Source organism: Ovis canadensis, chromosome 19 (assembly GCF_042477335.2).
Source record: "Ovis canadensis isolate MfBH-ARS-UI-01 breed Bighorn chromosome 19, ARS-UI_OviCan_v2, whole genome shotgun sequence".
In the NCBI taxonomy this organism is placed as follows: Eukaryota; Metazoa; Chordata; class Mammalia; order Artiodactyla; family Bovidae; genus Ovis; species Ovis canadensis.
Genome location: NC_091263.1, coordinates 15,433,679 through 15,452,604, shown reverse-complemented (window position 1 = coordinate 15,452,604; position 18,926 = coordinate 15,433,679). Strand labels below are relative to the sequence as shown.

At 45.7% G+C, this 18,926-nt stretch overlaps 1 protein-coding gene across 1 annotated transcript in view; it reads left to right on the top strand.

Moving 5' to 3' along the window:
• EGFR (epidermal growth factor receptor) overlaps positions 1–15,270 on the top strand; it is a 208,370-nt gene extending 193,100 nt beyond the window's left edge. Inside the window, exons 21-28 of the mRNA XM_069561141.1 lie at positions 4,443–4,598; positions 5,409–5,484; positions 8,473–8,619; positions 10,017–10,114; positions 11,684–11,851; positions 12,191–12,238; positions 12,967–13,069; positions 14,158–15,270. Of these exons, the coding sequence (XP_069417242.1) occupies positions 4,443–4,598; positions 5,409–5,484; positions 8,473–8,619; positions 10,017–10,114; positions 11,684–11,851; positions 12,191–12,238; positions 12,967–13,069; positions 14,158–14,519 (1,158 nt within the window). The 3' untranslated portion in view covers positions 14,520–15,270. The remainder of the gene's footprint in view (positions 1–4,442; positions 4,599–5,408; positions 5,485–8,472; positions 8,620–10,016; positions 10,115–11,683; positions 11,852–12,190; positions 12,239–12,966; positions 13,070–14,157) is intronic.
• Positions 15,271–18,926: the final 3,656 nt, after the last annotated feature.

Below are 18,926 nucleotides of genomic sequence, written 5' to 3'. Positions count from 1 at the left end.
ATGATAGTTAACTGTAGCTGAAAATGCCCCCTGCTGTCCTCCCTGTGGGCTTAGTGAACCCCTCAGGGGACAAGGCTGATGCTAGAAACCCCATGAAGGTGGAGAGGAGCCAAGGAGTAGAAGGCCTCCTCTGTTTGGAAGAGGAGTAGAAGAAAGAAAGAAAAACACAAAAGTCCTCAAAAATAGCCCTCCAAGACTAATTCCTAGTAATGTCTTTATAAGACCCTATCTTCTTATGAGGACTTACCTGGTGGCTCAGACAGTAAAGTATATGTCTACAAGAGACCTGGGTTCGATCCCTGGGTTGGGAAGATCCCCTGAAGAAATCCATGGACAGAGGAGCCTGGTGCGGGGTCACAAAGTATCGGACGAAACAAGTGACTTTCATTCACTCACTCACTCATCTTCCTAATTTTTCATTTTGCTTTGATATGACAAGTTGATTTTTAGTTCTTACCTAATATGTATCAAAAGGAAGTAAAGAATTTGCCAGAAAATTTGGGATCTACTCTTATCTAGAGGTGTTCCCTGCACTTAAAGCTCAAGAGTAATGAAGAGTTGGTTGAACCCATTCATTTCCATTTTTTGTCCTTCAATAAGCATTTCCATGGTGCCTGCCCTTCGCTGGAGAGGTCATGAGTGTCAGCTGTAAAGGAGGCTAGAAGTGTGGTCCACTTCCCTGACTGGAAGGAGGTACTTCTGTGACTAAGTGGGAGCGAATGTGGTCCCGACAACACAGGCTTCTCCTGCCTGCCAGGCCTGGCTCGGGAGCGAAGGCTGCCAAGCTTGTGACAACAGGTTAGAGCTTGGGAGGGTCAAAGGAGTTTAGCTCACCTGGGCAGGTGAGTTTAGCTCATCAAGCCAGAAGTAGGGGCAGGAAGTGACCCCACCTGTCAGGGGAGGAAGGGCAGGTAACAAAGACACCAAGGAGGCTGTGGACAAGGATCCACAGTCAGAGGTCAGGGTCACAGTCAGCCCTTCATATCCATAGTTCTGCATCTGCAGAATCAGCCAACCATGAATCAAAAATACTTGGGAAGAAAATTCCAGAAAGCTAAAAAAAGAAACACCAAAACTTGAATTTTCTGGGCGCAGGCAACTGTTTACATAGCATTTACATTGTATTTACAACTAGTTACTTTGTATGAGGTGCTATAAGTAGATCTAGAGAGAATTTAAAGTATGCAAGAGGATGTGTGTATGTTACATACAAATACTGTGCCAGTTTTTTATAAGGGGCTTGAATATTTATGGATCTTGGTTGGGAGGTGGCAGTGGGAGGGGTTCCTGGAACCAATTTCATGGGTACCAAGGGATGTCCATCTGAGAATTCACTAAATGTCAGGCACTGCGCTGGGTGCTTCTCAAATATTCTTTCTGTTACAGCCTTCTTTTTCTAAAATATTACAATCCATTTATTAGTTTTTAAAAAAATCAAATTACAGAGCATAAAAGACAATTTTGTGTCTATTTTGATAATATCTTTGAGATTTTTCTCAGTTTGAGATGTTATGAGAAAGCAGGTCTCCATACAGTTAGTGAGAACAGAAACTCTCTCTTAACATAGTTCGTTAAACAAAACTGGAACACAGGCCAATTAACTCATTTTATTCCAGGAAGATAGAATGAAAGATTATATGAGCTCTCACAACTGGAACAACCAAACGAGAACTATAGGTGATGGATTGTGTCCAAATAGAGGACAATTTTCAGCACAGATTAGCTCCTCAGATTTGTTCATTCTGAAGGCCTTGTGGCAATTTATAGGGCAGACTACATTTCTATGAAAGGAATATGATGTATATAAATCCTGAACCCAGGTAAGTGTATGTAGAGTGTAATATCCTCTTTGGCCTAGTAGGTGGTCAGAGAGCAGGGTGGGGTAAATACCAAAGTCATCTCTTAACATCAAAGCCTGGCAGTAAACAAGTGTTTGTAATATCAATAACACATACATTAAACATTAAATAATCAGAATTTTTCTAGATTTCTGTGCATATTGGCGTATTACTCAAACACTGATGGTATTAATGGGAAAAGAATTCCAATATTATGAGTAATGAATAATACCTAAGATTTCTCCAGATAAACTGCTGAGGCTCTCATAAGTACAGAAGCAACTTGAGAAAAGCAATTTTTTTTTAATTGGAGCATAATTGCTTTACAGTGTTGTGATAGTTTCTGCTATACAGCAAAGTGAGTCAGTTACGTGTATACATATATCCACTCTTAGATTCCTTCCCATCTAGGCCACCACAGATCATTGAGTAGTTTCCTGTGCTGCACAGGAGGTTCTCATTAGTTATCTGTTTCATATACAGGAGCGTATTTTTGTCAATCCCAGTCTCCCAGTTCATCCCCTCTTCCCTCTTAGTTTCCATGCATTTGTTCACTACAGGTCACTCTGTTTCTGCTTTGCAAATACGTGCATCTGTATCATTTTCTAGAGTCTACTCTGTTATACAATGTTTGTTTTTCCCTTTCTGACTTGCTTCACCCTGTATAACAGTCTCTAGGTCCGTTCATGTCTCTACAGATGGCATTCCATTCCTTTTATGGGCTGAGTAATATTCCACAGTGTGTATGTACCACGTCTTCCTTTTCCATTCCTCTGTTGATGGACATTTAGGTTCTTTCCGTGTCCTGGCTATTATAAATAGTGATGCAATGAATTTTGAGATGCATTCATCCTTTCAGATCATAGTTTTCTCTGGATTTATGCCCAGAACTGAAATTGCTGGGTTATATGGTACCTCTATTTTTAGTTTTTAAAGAAACCTCCATACTGTTCTCCATAGTAGCTGCGCCAATTTACATTCCCACCAACAGAGTCAGAGGGTTCCCTTTTCTCCACACCCTCTCCAACATTATTATAGATTTTTTGATAATGGCCATTCTGACTGGTGTGAAGTGATACTTCACTATAGTTTTCAATTTTATTTTTCTAATAATGAGTAATGTTGAGAATCTTTTCATATGCTTCATGGCCACCTGCATGTCTTCTTCAGAGAAATGTCTATTTAGCTCTCTCCCCCACAATTTTTTATGGGGTTGTTTGTTTTTTTGATATTGAGCTGAATCAGCTGCTTGTATATTTTGGAGATTAAACCTTTGTCAGTTGCTTCATTTGCAAATATTTTCTCCCATTCTAAGGACTGTCTTTTGGTTTTGCTTATAATTTCCTTTGCTATGCCAAAGTTTTTTGTTTAATTATATCCCATTTGTTTATTTTTGTTTTTATCTTCATTAGGAGGTAGATCAAAAAAGATCTTCCTATGCTTTATGTCAAAGAGCATTCTGCCTGTGTTTTCCTCTAAGGGTTTTATAGCAGCGAGCCTTACATTTAGGTCTTTAACCCATTTTGAGTTCATTTTTGTGTATGGTATTAGGAGTGTTCTAATATCATTCTTTTACATGTAGCTGTCCAGTTTTCCTGGCACCACTTATTGAAGAGGCGTCTTTTCTTCATGGTATAGTCTTTCCTCCTTTATCATAGATTTGGTGACCATAGGTACATGGGTTTATCTCTGAGCTTTCTGTCCTATACCATTGAGCTATATTTCTGTTTTTGTGCCAGTACCATACTGTCTTGATGACTGTAGCTTTCTAGTATAGTCTGAAGTCAGGGAGCCTGATTCCTCCAACTCCATTTTTCTTTCTCAAGATTCCTTTGGTTATTCAGAGTCTTTTATGTTTTCATACAAATCGTAAAATTTTTGTTTTAATTCTGTGAAAAATGCCACTGGTGACTTAGTAGGGATTGCATTGAATCTGTAGATTGCTTTGGGTAATATAGTCATTTTCATAATATTCGTTCTTCCCATTTAAGAACATGGTATTTCTCTCCATCTGTTTGTTTCTTCTTTGATTTCACTCATCAGTCTCTTACAGTTTTCTGCTTACAAGTCTTTTGCATCCTTACAGCCTTGATTCTGATTAGCACGCTTATGGAGGCAGCCAGGGAGAGGGTAGGGATTGGTACTTTGTTAAAGCAAATTTAATAGCCATGTGATTTCAATTTAAAAAGAAAAATAAAACTGGACAAAAACCTTCACTGGTAGTGAATCATGTAAGATAGTCCAGGACAGTGTGATGAGAGCCCTGGGCCCTGGGGAGGAAGTGCCCCATATGAAGTGGCCCAGGGTGGCAAGGCCAGGCAAGAGGCAGCAGCCATTCTGAGTAGTGTGCAGCCAAGTCTGGGCCCTACAGTGGGGCTCCTTCTCTGTCACTGGCCTCTTCTACTTGTTCATTTGAGCTTGAAACTTGATAACTGGATGGAGATCAGTTAGCCTCTCCATCCTTGGAGCGGATGTTGCCAGGTCCAAGTCACTGTGTCTGCGGAGGACAGTTCGCCCATGGGTAGACTTCAGGTCAGATACTGCTGTGTGACACTGAACGCTGCACTGAGATGCCCACCTCTCCCATGTGGCCCTGTGTTTCAGGGCATGAATTACCTGGAAGACCGGCGCTTGGTGCATAGGGACCTGGCAGCCAGGAACGTGCTGGTGAAGACGCCGCAGCACGTGAAGATCACAGACTTCGGGCTGGCCAAGCTGCTGGGTGCCGAGGAGAAGGAGTATCATGCAGAAGGAGGCAAGGTATGCACTCTCCTGAAGCAGACTGACCAACTCAGGGCCATTCTCAGGACCTTCTAGGTGAGGTCACAGTGCCACCAGCACTGTGTCTGGCCAGGCTCCAGAGCTGCCTGGGGAGAAGCATTTCCTGGGAAGGTAAATAGAGATGTTTCTGACACACCCAGAAGACAAAGGCAGTAAATGTGAATTCAGCTTCACCTCTAGGGGACTATTAGCCAAAGTTAGGTTTCCACCTCCTGCTCCAGGGTAAAGACCCTTCAGAAGAACATCTTGAAATGTCATAGCTGATTTGGCAGCAAGGAAAGTTTCCTGTGATTGTTCCAGGACCTCCCGAGGGGTGCTGGCCACGATGGACTTGGCTTCTTCCTCTAGACAGGCCTGGGGCTTCTCCAGGGGGCTTTCCCAGCAGTGAAGGATGCAGGTATCCAGATATACCCTTCAGAACACTCTAGATCAGCTGTACATCTCTTCAGTTTCACACTGGCTTACACGACTCCAAGCCCCTGGCCCTGCAAGCACCCACAAACACAGGGCACGACCAGGGTCCCCAGCTACCAGCCCATGCACCCAGCTCAGCAGAGGAGCCCACAGACAGACCAAAGGCCCTCCTCAGTCCTGGGGTCTGACAGAGACCCTGTCCTCTGCCAGACAAACCTCTCCTCCTGCTGGGAAGGAGCCCTGGGCCTGGGGGGTCAGGGGGTGGGTGGCCTGGTTTTCTCACCTTTGTGATTTTCGATTTCTCCTTGTCATTTTGTTTTTCAATAGAAGGAAGCTAATACTTGTCTTATTACTTTTATCTCTCATCATTCCAAGGTCCCTATCAAATGGATGGCTTTGGAATCAATTTTACACCGAATTTATACCCATCAGAGTGATGTCTGGAGCTATGGTGAGTCAGAACCCTGAGGCCAGTGAATCAAGGCCGAGGCTGTGCTGGCTTGCGCTGTTGCTGCGCACTGTACACTCTGCCATGGGAGACACTAACAGTCACGTTATCGTTGTTGTCAGGCTGTTACAATAGAAAACATGAAAAAGGAAATTGAGTCTAACTACCATCCTAAGCGTCACTGGAGGTAACAGTGAGCTTGTCAGGAGAGAGAGTAACAGAAGGAAAGAATGTGAACCTGGGAGATGCCTGTATCCCAAAGTCAAGCAGGTACAACCTCTTGCTGTGAATTTGAAGTGAACCAAAGGGAGATGGCAAATCAGGTCTCATGGGAAGTGTTTCCGGTAGAGAGTGTGGTTCTACAGCGGACTAACTCACTGGCTGCGGTTCTGGGTACTGAATGGTTCTCTTTCTGCATCAGAGAGAATGGCTCGACAAAACGCACTGTGAGAGTGTGTCTTTGGGGAAATATGAGGAAAGGGAAGTAGCTGCTGCTTCCAGCTCTCATGAAGGCCGTCTCACCAGGACCCGCTTCTTTCTTCCTCCAAATCCCACGCAGCCTCTGCTCTGTCCTCTGCCCAGCTTCCCTCTCCTCAGACACACCTTCCATGCTCTCGTCTTGTTCTCTGTCAGAGGGGCTCCAGAGCCTTCAAGGGCCTCACCTTTCAGGAAAGTGTTCCCACTGGTTGCTGTAGGGGGTACTACCCCCTGTTACTGCCAAATCAGCCCAAAGGCTGCAAAACAGCTAATCTGCATTGAATGGTAAACATCAATCTATCCCAGCTATCAAAGCAATAGAGGTGAATCACCCACCCATAGAATATTATAAGGAGTTTCCAAGAGGAATGCTGTTATTGTCACAAAAACAGAATCATTCAGGATATCTCCTATTTAGCATTTCTTTTACAACATTACTGACTTCCTAATATTCATTAAATTTTGAAGAATTTCATGGGTTTTTTTCTATCTCTCCTGCTATTAAATTTTTTAAAATTTCATGGGTCTTTGTCTGTCTCTCCTGCTATAATATAAGCTTTATGAAGACAGAAATCTTTGTGAATGACTATATGAATTTTCATTTATACCTGTGACGCTGAGCTGCTTACAATTGATGAACTAGATAAGGAAACAAAGCTATCCTGATACCTTGTTATTTTCAGCTGTGTTCAAGAAGTGTCTGCTCCCCTGGAGGGACAGGGAGAAGTGCTGCTTTTCCTGTTTGTGGTTCTGCCCAGACCCGTCACTGTCATTGTCGCCACACAGCCCAGTGTGGTGACACACACCCCCTTCCAGCGACACTACGCAGGGGCTCCTCCTGGGTCTTCTCTGGGCTTGTTTTGTACTCGCTCACCTATTCTCCAGACAGCTGGCAAAAATATTTTAAACTACATTAGACTTTTACTTCTCTGCTTAACCTCCTTCTTTGATTTTCCAAATATGTTCCAGAGAAAACCTGAAACCCTGACTGTGGTCAAGAGTGGTCTGGGCCCCTGCCTTTCCCAGCTGCCCAGCCGTGTTCTCCCCTTGCCCCATGTGCCCGCTTGCAGACTGCAGGGCCACGTCTGCCCAGTAAAATGAAATTCTCAAACTCAGTGACTTAATCCCTTTGAGTGATTATAACCAGCATCATAAAGTCAGCGTCAGCACAGGGGCTGTGTGTTTCATCTCAGTGGAAATTGTGTTGTCAGTGATTACGATCTGCTGTTCTGGCAGTACATCAGAATTGTTACAATATGAACCTGAATTTCTAGTTTAAAAAACATATCCTGTTACTCTACTCTCTAGACTCTAGTCAAGGCAAAATATTTTAGTCAGGAACCTGTATGTTCCACTTACCAGTTGAAAAGACAGAGAATTCATACCAACTTCCAACTCTACTCTTACCCCGCAGCCAGGCATACACACGGCCCTCTTTCACCATTTGTCCAAAAACCTGAAAAGCTTGCTTTCCTTTAGGAAGTCATTGTGTGTGTGTATTAAATGCAGTGTTTAAACCTAGTCAGAATTAACTGACTATAGACCTGGACATGAGATTTTCTTTTTTTGATCAAGTCCATAATGACTGTGGTGGGAAGGACAAAAGGATTATTCATATTTTCTTGTTCCTGGACCACTGCTTTTCTTCATTATTCCAGCTTGCATTCTGCATGTTAATTCAGGTCATTCAGTTTTGGAATGGCCTTTAGAAAATCCACCATGCAGATCCATGGGGATATGCATTTAGAGGTCAATTCTAAAGAAAAGGGGTCGTTAGACGAGGTGGAGATTAGGAACCACCCCCCACACTGGGTTCCTGTGTCTGGCCCCTCCCTGTGTGGTCTGGGGACTCAAGACTCAGGCCCACTCTGCTCATCACTTAGAGGCACCCAGGGCATCGTGCTGTCCAGGTAAGGGATATACTGCTCATCACATTTGTGTGTTTCTGGAGCAGAGAATTCCATCAAGGGAGGCATTTAGGTAGAAAGACCATCAAAACTTCTGAACAGTCTGAAAAAACACCAATTCTAATAGTACTCTTTCTTTAATTTTTTTAATCATGGTGATTGATTGATGTTGAAATTTAAAATATGGAGTTTTATATTTATCAAAAGAAACACAGAGGTTTTTATCTCTATTTTTTTTATTCTTTAAAAACAATTTATAGTTAGTTAAGTCTCTTGGGGCACACATCTGACTGTGTAACTCCTGCTCCATAGACCAGGCACGTCTCAGAGAGGTGGTGTCTTTTGCTGTTAATACTAAAGTTTGCTATTTATTGGCTACTTACTATTTGCCTGGCATTGTCTGAACTTTGAAGTTGTGTTATCTTGTTTGATCTCACAACCATCCTATGAGACAGACGCTGAACTGAGGCTTCCAGCACTGAGCAAATTGCCCAAGGGCACAGAAACAGGGGTTTTTAAACATTGGAACAGTATGTCAACAATGATGACTAAAGACAAGATGCTGTGATTATTATTGACTCATAAAGCAACCCCTTCTTCCTCGTAGGAGTCACTGTTTGGGAGTTGATGACCTTTGGATCCAAGCCTTATGACGGAATCCCTGCGAGTGAGATCTCGACTGTCCTGGAGAAAGGAGAGCGCCTCCCACAGCCACCCATCTGCACCATCGACGTCTACATGATCATGGTCAAGTGTGAGTGGCCAGTGGGACCTGTCACCGGGCTGCCCTGAGCCACACCCCAGGTCTTAGACTCCCTAAGACACTGTATCCCAGCCTATAGGCAGGCACATTCGTCAGCCCCTTCTCAGGGCACTTGACCAGAAGCACTTACCTGCTGCACTGAGCACTGTGACCTAATGTCACACTGAGCATTGTGAACTGATGTTTTCAAGCAAACAAGTAGAGTCAGGATCCCCCAGAAGCTGTTATACCAAATACTCTTCTCTCTGAGTTGCTCAATGAAACACCTGCCCCACATTTTGAAGCCTGTTACCAGAGAGACTGTTTTTAACTGCCTAACAGTGAATAGCCACATGAGATTAGTAGAATCAACACTTCCACTTCGACTTAAACCTTTCAGATAGTGGATTCATGTGAGGCCTTCTGCAGCGTAGCAGGCAAACATTGTAATCCAAGTAAGAGTGGATGGCTTGATTGTGATAGTCCTACGCTGTCAGAATCCCAAGTTCAGTAGGCTCTGGGGGTAGTATGACGCACATGATGAGAATTTACGCAGAAAGCAGCCCAGGGAATGTGAGAGAGCCAAATCCATGTCAGTACTGAGTCCTTCTGAACTTTAGACCGCAGAGATAATCAGTTGTGACTTCCTTGCTTTAGGCTGAAGAAGCTGATATCCAGAGAGGTCACATGATTTGTCTGAGGTCACATAGCAGCCTAGCCTAAAATAGCTTGACATCCTGCTGATAGAAAATAAATATGAGCTCTCAGGGTCATGAGGATTTCCAGTCAATGGCTGTTCCTCCAGCACGTTTGATCTAGACCTGGATCATTGTGTCATCAGATGCAGTGGTGTGGTCAACAGGAGCATCCTCCACACGAAGGCACTGAGCATCCCGTCACGTGCATGTGTGATTGCTGAGTGTGATACAATGAAATGCCAGGGAATGGCATTCCCAAGCCCTGAGGTTCTTAAGAAAGTTCCTACATTTCCCTAAATCTGGTTTCCAACTTACTAGACTGCTGAGTGAATGTGGATGAGGCTGAATGTCAAGTGAGGACTTGACGGAGAGTTGAAACCCAGGGCTCCCTATAGTCAGAGCAGTTCACAGAAAGTGAAACCTGTCATACAGCTGCCAGGTCACTTAAGATGATGACACCATAATGACCCTTGGAAGGGGAGGCACAGGAAATTAGAGCATGTTATTGCCATTCTGACTCAAATATGTGATGTCATCATGGTCTTTGAACGGTAATCAGTGCCTGCTTGCCAAGACTGAAAAAGCTGTCACAAAGATTAGGTCTCATCCTCATTTATTTGTCTTAAAGAGTCCCCCCATAAATGCTTTCAGGGATGCTTATCAGTTCTTTGAGGGTTCTAACTGAACTGACTTCCCTCCTTCCTTCCCCAGGCTGGATGATAGATGCAGACAGTCGCCCAAAGTTCCGTGAGTTGATCCTTGAATTCTCCAAGATGGCCCGAGACCCACAGCGCTACCTTGTCATCCAGGTACAGTCCGCTCCCCCTCTCCTCCCCAGGAGGACCCTGCTAGTGAGGTCACACATCCCTGTAATACCGCGGCGATGCAGCTTCCTGCCTCCCAGGCTGCACCAGAAACCCTCAGGCATTAGAGCAAGCACAGGCCAAGGTGGACTAAGTCAAGCTCACCATGGGGCCCCCAACTGTCCGCCACTGTGTGAGCCCTGCGCACTTGGCACCCCCTCATCTTCATGGTTCGTTTAGCCAAAGCTTCATATCTGTCTCTGGGGAACCAGGGCTTTGGTGTGGGGCAAATCTGGCTACAGATTCTTGATTCTCCACTTTAACAAAACCAAGCTCATGGAACTGTTTTAAAGATTCAGTGAAATAATCAGTGCAGAATGCATTGCAAAGCACCTGAAGCAGTTCCAGGAAGGTGTGTGTTTTAGGAGGAGGGTCCCCACACCCCCGGGCAAGCACTTCCCCAGCACCAGCTGGTGTCCTGCAGTTCAGCTCAGTCTGACACTGTCCACCTGAGACAGCATCAGAGGCCATACTCCTCCACGTCAGATGCCAGTCCCGAGTCCAGATGCTTCTGACCTGCCAGCTAAAGACTGGAGGTTCTCACTCCCTCTCTGCTTGGGTTCCATTTATTTGCTAGAGCAGCTCCCAGAACTCAAGGAAACATTCTACTCACTAGACCACTTGTTGATATAAATGGATATAATGCAGGAGCGGCTAGATGGAAGAAACACAGAGGGGAGGTATAGGGAAAGGGCATGGTTTCCATGCTCTCTGGTGCACTGCTCTCCCCCAAATCTCCATGTGCTCACCACCCCGGAAAGACTCTGAATCTCATCCTTTGGGGTTTTTATGGAGACTTCATTACATAGGCATGATTAAATCATTGACCCCCAGGCCCTCTGCCCTTAGACTGAAAGTTCTAACCCTCACATGGGATTCTAATCATGTGGCTCTACTGGTCACCAGCCCCCACCTTTCAGTGCTCCCCAAAATCTCCTCATTAACGTAAGAGACACTGAGGAAATTCCAAGGGTTTAGGAGCTCTGCAGTGCGGAAGACCTGGGTTCCATCCCTGGGTTGGGAAGATCCCCTGGAGAAGTGAACAACTACCCACTCCAGTATCCTTGCCTGGAGAATACCGTGGACAGAGGAGCCTGCCAGGCTACAGTCCATGGGGTCACAAAGAGTCAAACATGATTGAGTGACATTCACTTTGAGGAGTTCTGTGCCAGGAGCAGGGATGAAGAGCAAAAGTGCGTTTTTTACTGCACACAGCACAGCAGGCAGTGAAGGCTGTGCCTCCGGCACCTCTTTTACTCCTGAGCTGTCTGCATTTCCTTTGAGGACTTTAGGACATCGGGGAATTTTCAGTGTTTTCATTTCAGGCAAGGGGTGGGGAATGGGGGAAGGAAGGAGGAACTGTATTTTGGAGAACTGGCAGGGGAAGGGGGCAGGTTATTAGAGCTAAACTGGCAAATATACAGGCACCTGCGGACCACAGACCACACCTCGATAGCAAGGGAGTGGGACAGCAGCTCTCTGGCCTTTCTGATGGTCTCACAATCTCTGTGCCAGGGGGACGAGAGAATGCATTTGCCAAGCCCTACGGACTCCAACTTTTACCGCGCCCTGATGGATGAGGAGGACATGGAGGACGTTGTGGATGCTGATGAGTACCTCGTCCCCCAGCAGGGCTTCTTCCACAGCCCCGCCACCTCTCGGACACCCCTCCTCAGCTCCCTGGTACCAAAGTCACTCACTCTTAAGCTCTGCCTCTTGGTTTGAACAGATTGAGTTTTAGGGAAAATAATACCCATCTTGTGAAACTTAACCAGGTGGTGAAGCTAAAATCAGAAGTAATCAATTCAGTGTACCAGTTAGTTTATTGCATTGCAACAACTGGATCATAATCTTTCTGGTCCATTAAGGAACAGAGTTAAATCAGAACTAAACCTAGTTTTCTTATGCTAATACGTCAAGATGAAATCAGGCCCTTCTCCCTTCTCCCTGAGGCCCCTTCCTGCTCTCAGTGGAGATGGTTGAGTGTCCGCCTGCATCATAAACACTGTGATTCTTTTTCAGAGCGCCTCCAGCAACACTCCCACTGTGACTTGCGTTGATAGAAGTGGGGTAGGTATCAACATCTGCAAACCAGAATTAACTAACATCTCTGTACCCCAGCTCTATTAGACATAAGAAGTACCCACCTTAACTTGAATAATTGTGATTTCCTTCCTGTATTGCTTCCTCCCTTGATCCCTACTCTGTGGCCAGCAATTAGCTATTATTTCTCAAAGTGCTATTGAAGATGTGATTCATGGACCAGTAGCATCGTGCAGTTCCTGGACCTGGCAGTTTGTTAGAAATGCAGACTGTCAGGTCCCCACCCCAGACCTACTGCCGCAGGATCCGCTGGCCATCTGTGAGCTCGCCTTCCAGGCGGTGCTGATGCTCGATGTGTGAAGCCCTGATTAGACCCACACTTACCAATGCACTAGCCATGTGTGGCTACTTAAATTTAAATGTTAATTAATTAAAGTTAAATAAAATGTAAAATTCCGTTCCTCACACATGTGGTAAGGAGCTACCGTATGGAAGAGCGCACGTTACAGGGCACATCTGTCATTGCCAAAAGCCCTGCTGGACAGCCCTGGTCTGGGCCATCCACTTGCCCTGTCATCTGGGCCAGGAGTGAGGTACCACCTGTGGGCAAAGTGGTTAGAAGTGCAGCATCTCTGGTCCTCTCCCAGATCTCCTGCATCAGAATCTGCATTATAGCAAGCTCTCAGGTGACCTTTATCCCCGCTGCAGTGAGCAGCACTGGCTGGAGTTAACCTTGCCTCATCTCCTCCTGACAGAGCTACCCTCTCAAGGAAGAAAGCTTCCTGCAGCGCTACAGTTCAGACCCCACTGGTGCCCTCACCGAGGACAGCATGGACGACGCTTTCCTCCCAGTACCCGGTGAGTACCGCTCGCTGGGGTTGGGGTGGCGGAGGGGTGTGTGGGTTCTGTTCCATGGCCTCGGGCCCTGGCCCGGGCCAGCTGCTTCCTTCAAGCTGGTTCGGCGGTAAGAGCCCACAGTAAGAGTGCAGACCAAACGAAAGGAGAAGGAGGGCAGTCAATAGACAACGACCAAGTATGCACATGGGTCCAGGCATGTCCAGGTTGTCTTTAGAAGGACTCTGCAGATTTTCTAGAATTTGAAGCCAAAAGTAAAGATTTACATGTGTGAGTGCTTGAGAGAGAGAGTGTGTGGTGTGTGTATGTGAGACAGAGAGAGTGTGTGAGAGAGAGAGAGAGAGTGTGTGTGTGAGAGTGTGAAAAAGTGTGTGTGAGAGTGTGTGAGAGAGTGTGTGTGAGAAAGTGTGTGAGAGAAAGAGAGTGTGTGAGAGTGTGTGAGAGAGAGTGTGTGAGAGAGTGTGTGTGAGAGAGTGTGTGAGTGTGTGTGAGAGAGTGTGTGAGAGTGTGTGTGTGAGAGTGTGAGTGAGAGAGTGTGTGAGAGAGTGTGTGTGTGAGAAAGTGTGTGAGAGAAAGAGTGTGTGAGAGAACGAGAGTGTGTGAGTGTGTGAGAGAGTGTGTGTGTGAGAGAGAGAGTGTGTGAGAAAGAGAGTGTGTGTGAGAGAGAGTGTGTGAGAGTGTGTGTGTGGGAGAGAGAGAGTGGGTGACAGAGAGCGTGTGTGAGAGAGTGTGTGTGAGAGAGAGAGAGACAGATTAGTTCCCTGTTCTCTCTCCTGGCTCCATTTCTGGCCTGTGAAACTTGTATTTGCTTAATCTAAGCTCTGTCCCCAGACAGCCAACCTGCACAAACACACGTCTCAAGGGAAGCAGTCCTCTGAAAACTTTAAACTTTCAAAAGAAAAGCATGCACATTTCTTTGAGCAGTACGAAAAGAACACAATTCATTTTAGCAAGAGAGTCTTCTCCCTAGGTTTCCCTGCCTCTGTCATCCAGCGCCTCTTTGAAGAATAGTCACAGGGTTTAGAAAGAGCTGTGAAATCCTGTTGAGGATGATGCTTTGCTGATTACACTTGATTTCTTTTCAATTTCAGAATATGTAAACCAATCTGTTCCCAAAAGACCCGCAGGCTCTGTCCAGAACCCTGTCTATCACAATCAGCCTCTATATCCAGCTCCTGGCAGAGACCCTCAGTACCAAAATTCACGCAGCAACGCCGTGGACAACCCTGAGTATCTCAACACCACCCATCCTGCCTGTATCAATGGTGTACTCGACGGCCCTGCCCTCTGGGCTCAGAAGGGCAGTCACCAAATTAGCCTAGACAACCCTGACTACCAGCAGGCCTTTTTTCCCAAGGAAGCCAAGTCGAATGGCATCTTTAAGGGACCTGCAGCTGAAAATGCAGAATACCTGCGGGCAGCACCAGCAGGCAGTGACTTTACTGGGGCCTGACCATGGAGGACCACCTCAGCCATAAACTTCTAGCCCCTTCCGCCCCCAGGACCAAGCCATGGCAGCTGTTGAGTCCTGACCGCCATGCTGACATTATCTCTTGGACCCACAGACTGGTTTGTCCATATTTGCCCTGATCAACCCACCTTTCAACCAAGAAGTGCCCCTGACTCAGATGCACTTTGCAAAGTTGCAGGGACATTCCTTTGTGTTCAAACTGTGAGGCTTCCACAAAAGGCATCCAGAAAGAATGTTGTCCATTTGGGAAGAAGTTCACCTTTCAGTGAGGTATATTTGAAAAATACTAAATATGTTCAAGGAGTTTTATTGCTTAGGAACATCTGGGTTTTTTTTCATTGACACTGATTTTACTTCTAATGAGCTTTTCTAAGAAGGAAAAAGCTTGCTCATAGTACCTGTGGTACTGAGTTGACCCAGGCGCAGCTGTGACTGAGACGCATGAACCAGCCTTCCAGGTAACACGTGATTCCACTGGCTCTGCTTGGAGACTTCTCTATTGCAAGACAGTTGAATAACCAGCCAGTCCTCTGAGTCCTCAGCAAGCCACATTGGTACTATATCAGATCAACGCAGGTACAAGACAATAAGCCACTTTGAACTCTTCCTAAGCAAGGAAGAAACAGAGGGAGTAGAATTCTTCCTCAGACTTACTTTTATATAGATGTCTCCACGGTACTTTCTCTCCTTTGGGTGACCAGTGTTTTCTAATTAAAAGTATTAGACTTGTTTATTTTCCATTCCATAGTTTTGAAACCCAGTATGCTTTCCCTGTACAGCCAAACAGTAACCACGGTCAGCTTATATGTGATTCATGGACATTCGGACCATTGCCTTTAATTGAGATGGAATGATAGTGCAAAAAAGGAACAAATCCCCCAAATCTGAGTCTTAGAGGAAATATATTAAGTCTTTGGAGGTCAGGGGACAGGTGTCTGTCTGAAGACTGCATATGTGATGCTGCTCTTGAAACTCTTTGAGCTCCCCCAGTGCTCTCCCCGACACACACCCGAAACAATTTGTTTAGGCTACTCCTAGAAGATAATTAATTATTTAACTTCAAGGGATTTTTACTCAAAGGGCACTTTGCTCCTCACTGGGAAGCTGCCCAGATCCCTCCTTGCCCTTGGTGAGTTTCAGGGTCCAGGCACGCGGGAAGCTGTGCAGGAGGGCCTCACCATTATGGCGCTTTTCACAGGTGAAATAGAGACAGCATTATGTGTCATATGAAATTCAGGTAAATAACGAAGTTTGACTTTGAAGTTGATGATAATGCCTTCATAACATCTCCAGGTACATGGGAAGAAGAAAACAATCCCCCCTTAAAATAACTCCCTGTAATTGGAGGACCCGCTACTTACGACACAAGCTTTTTCTCATCTGTGTCCCCAAACCCTGAATGTTACATAGTTCTTTGTAGACAGTGTTGTAAACACTCTTAGTCAAGATCCATCTCAGCCAGCAAGAAGTGTTTCAGACAGTATTTTCAGCCTATGGTTTTATTCAGCTCCCCACTTCCCCCCACACACACACACAATTTTCCTTTAGCTTTTAAGTTATTTAGTGACTCAGGTGGATCAGGGCCCCACAGTTTTGTTATCAAAGTATTTAACTTTGTCTCAATAGAAATATGAACTATATTCAGTTTCATCATGTTCCACACTTTAACAACTTAACCAGCCTGGCATAGGTATTAAAGATAAAAAAATAAATCAGAATACCTGATTCCACAAAATTCACAATTTAGCGACGACCTGAAAATGACATGGCGATGCCAGGCAAGACTTGTCAGCCCAGCTCGGTGACAGCACAGGGCACAGGGTGATGGGCGCCTGGTATGGAGGGGCCGTGGAGTCGGGTCAGAGGACCCCTAGGACATCAGCCAGCAAGAATTGGAAGGTGCACCAGAGTGTCCTCCAGAGAAGCCGCTCCTGAAGCAGCTCCACAGCCTCCGCTGCCCCTTCAAGCCTGGGGTTAGGCTTGGCACGTTTCCCAAGTGCCCTTCCGGTCCATCCCCACTGGGGGTCAAAAATGATTCATGAAAAGATTAAACAATGTCTCTAAGGGTCTGAAATTTTATGTCCTTGTCAGCAAACCACTCTCATTATTTATTCACCTCAGAACATAAGTGCTTTAGCCAGATATGTATCCAGCACTGAGAGTTAGAATGACCCACATTCTGCTATCACTAGTTTGTCAGGAGACAGTTGAGGAGGGAGCACCACAACATCCTGGTCCAACTGTAGCAGGAAGAGCTTAGTATTTTTGTAATTTGAAATATTTTACTGTAACATAGTAGAGAGATTCAAGATTTTTTTTTTTTTTTTTGTATTTCAATTTCCTGGCATAAAATCTACTCGCTAAATTTTCTTAGACATTGTATTTCCACCAGTTTTCTCACTGTGTCTGTCCAGGGAGGTTCAGGGGGCCCGTAGACTCTTGAGAGCCTAAGAGAGCAGAGCCTGAATCCAGGTCTGGGGGCCCCGTGGACAGTCAGGAGAGGGGCTCTCACACCTCAGGGATCTGAGGGGCCACTCAAAGCTTAACCCTCACCCCTTTGGTTTCTGCTCATTGACACAAAGCCCTGAGGCCCCACAGAGAGCCTGTCTGCTGTTTTTCTCCCCAGCCAGTCCCTGGAGCATTTCCCCACAGCCCAGTCAAGCCAGTCCTTCAGAAACAGCTCAGGGAAAGTAAGAGTGAGAGGCTGTTTATAGCTGACCCTTGAACCTCATGAGTTTGAACGGTGTGGGTCCACTTAGACATGGATTTCTTCAATAGAGGACACAACAGGCCACGTGAGCACCAGTCAGCCGAATTCATGATTAAAGAACCAAAAGCTCTGGAGAGCCAACTGTGTACAGTTACAGGCGAGTCCACTGCTCAGAGGGTCAGGGCCCCAACCTGGGCTGTTCTAGAGTCAGCTGTCCAGTGCGCCATACATACATCTTATCACAGAATCTTTAAGGAGGCCCTGTTGTCTCACACTATGAAAAATAGTTCTGTTACCTCAAGATAGAGATGAATCTTCCAAACTCTAAATTTGCCCAGAGTTCAGGTTGTCACTGATTTACAACTAGGAGCACAGTGGAGGGTGCAGATTACATTCCAGTTGATGGCAAGGCTTAGAGGTTTGTTGAAAGTTCTTAATTTTGAGCTTCAGACTTCCCCTGTCAAAACTGCAGACATGCATGAACCATGAAGTGCAGAGGCAGACAGGCAGCAGTTCTCAGGCTGACTGCCCTTGGGTGTCTCCTGGGTCCCAACCAAAAAGACTCTGAATTTGTCTCAGCTGCAGCCTGGGCCAGGTGCTTCTCAGAGCTCCCCTGGTGATTCTGATGGGCACCAAATTTGGGCAACAGCTATGTAAAGAAAATGTCCTTCAGGGAGACTCAGGCCTGGGCTGACAGCCTCCCACTCGTGGCACGCTAGGCGAGGCCTGGGGCTGCACTCGTGCAGGACAGGCTGTCGGGCCGTGGTGACTCACCGTGCTCACCTGCACTGCCCATCAGGACTGACTGTAAGCTCAAAAGGAGCAGTTTAATCATAATTGCAGGGGCTCCCTGTGTGGCTCTAATGGACAACCAGAGTGGGAACCCTCATCTCTCAGCTCACCTTCCCTTGGACTAGCCTATGCATCAACACTGTGCCCCCGATTAGGGCAGAATCAGACTATGTGTGTGGAAGAGGTTCCCACGGCAGTGCCAGAATGACTGCCATCCCTGGTGTGCCTGGAGCCTCGGCTGCTGCTGGCCGTTCCAAAGCCTCTAATTCCTTGCCCCCAGCAGCTAACTCGTGCCAAAAGTGGCAGATACCCCAAATCTGAGCCTTGAGAAAGCCCTAGACAGTTTCTTTTCTAAGAAGTTGGTTTAAAACACCCATCTCCTGCTACAGGGAATGAGCTGCTCACCTCAGTGACAGTTCTTGAAGTTGCCCTTAGTGTCTGCTCCGCATTTATTACTTGGTGACAGGCACATTATTTTTTTTTTCCTTTGTTTTCCTTGCTGGGGCTATAAAACCTTACTGAATAGAATCTCTTGCCTCTAGTCATATCAGCCATATCAGAGGCACACATTTTTGTGCTATAAAACACACATTCCAACATGATTTTTAAATGTAAGTCTATTTTTGTAACTTTTTAGAGCACTGAGCTTTGTAAGGTATATTTTTAGGAAAACTCATTTTTCTGCTAAAGGAAATAGTTTACTTTAGAAAGACTGCAAGAAAATCAAAATTTGAAACCGAGATTGTTGTTTAAACAGTTGTAACATTTAACAGTTTTCATTGTTGTTTAAAGGGATTTAACTGAAACAAGAGAAATGTCTCTCTCGTAAAAAAGCACAATGTCATTTCAGAACTGGGCTAGGTTGTTGTCCTGATGAAGAGAAGAAT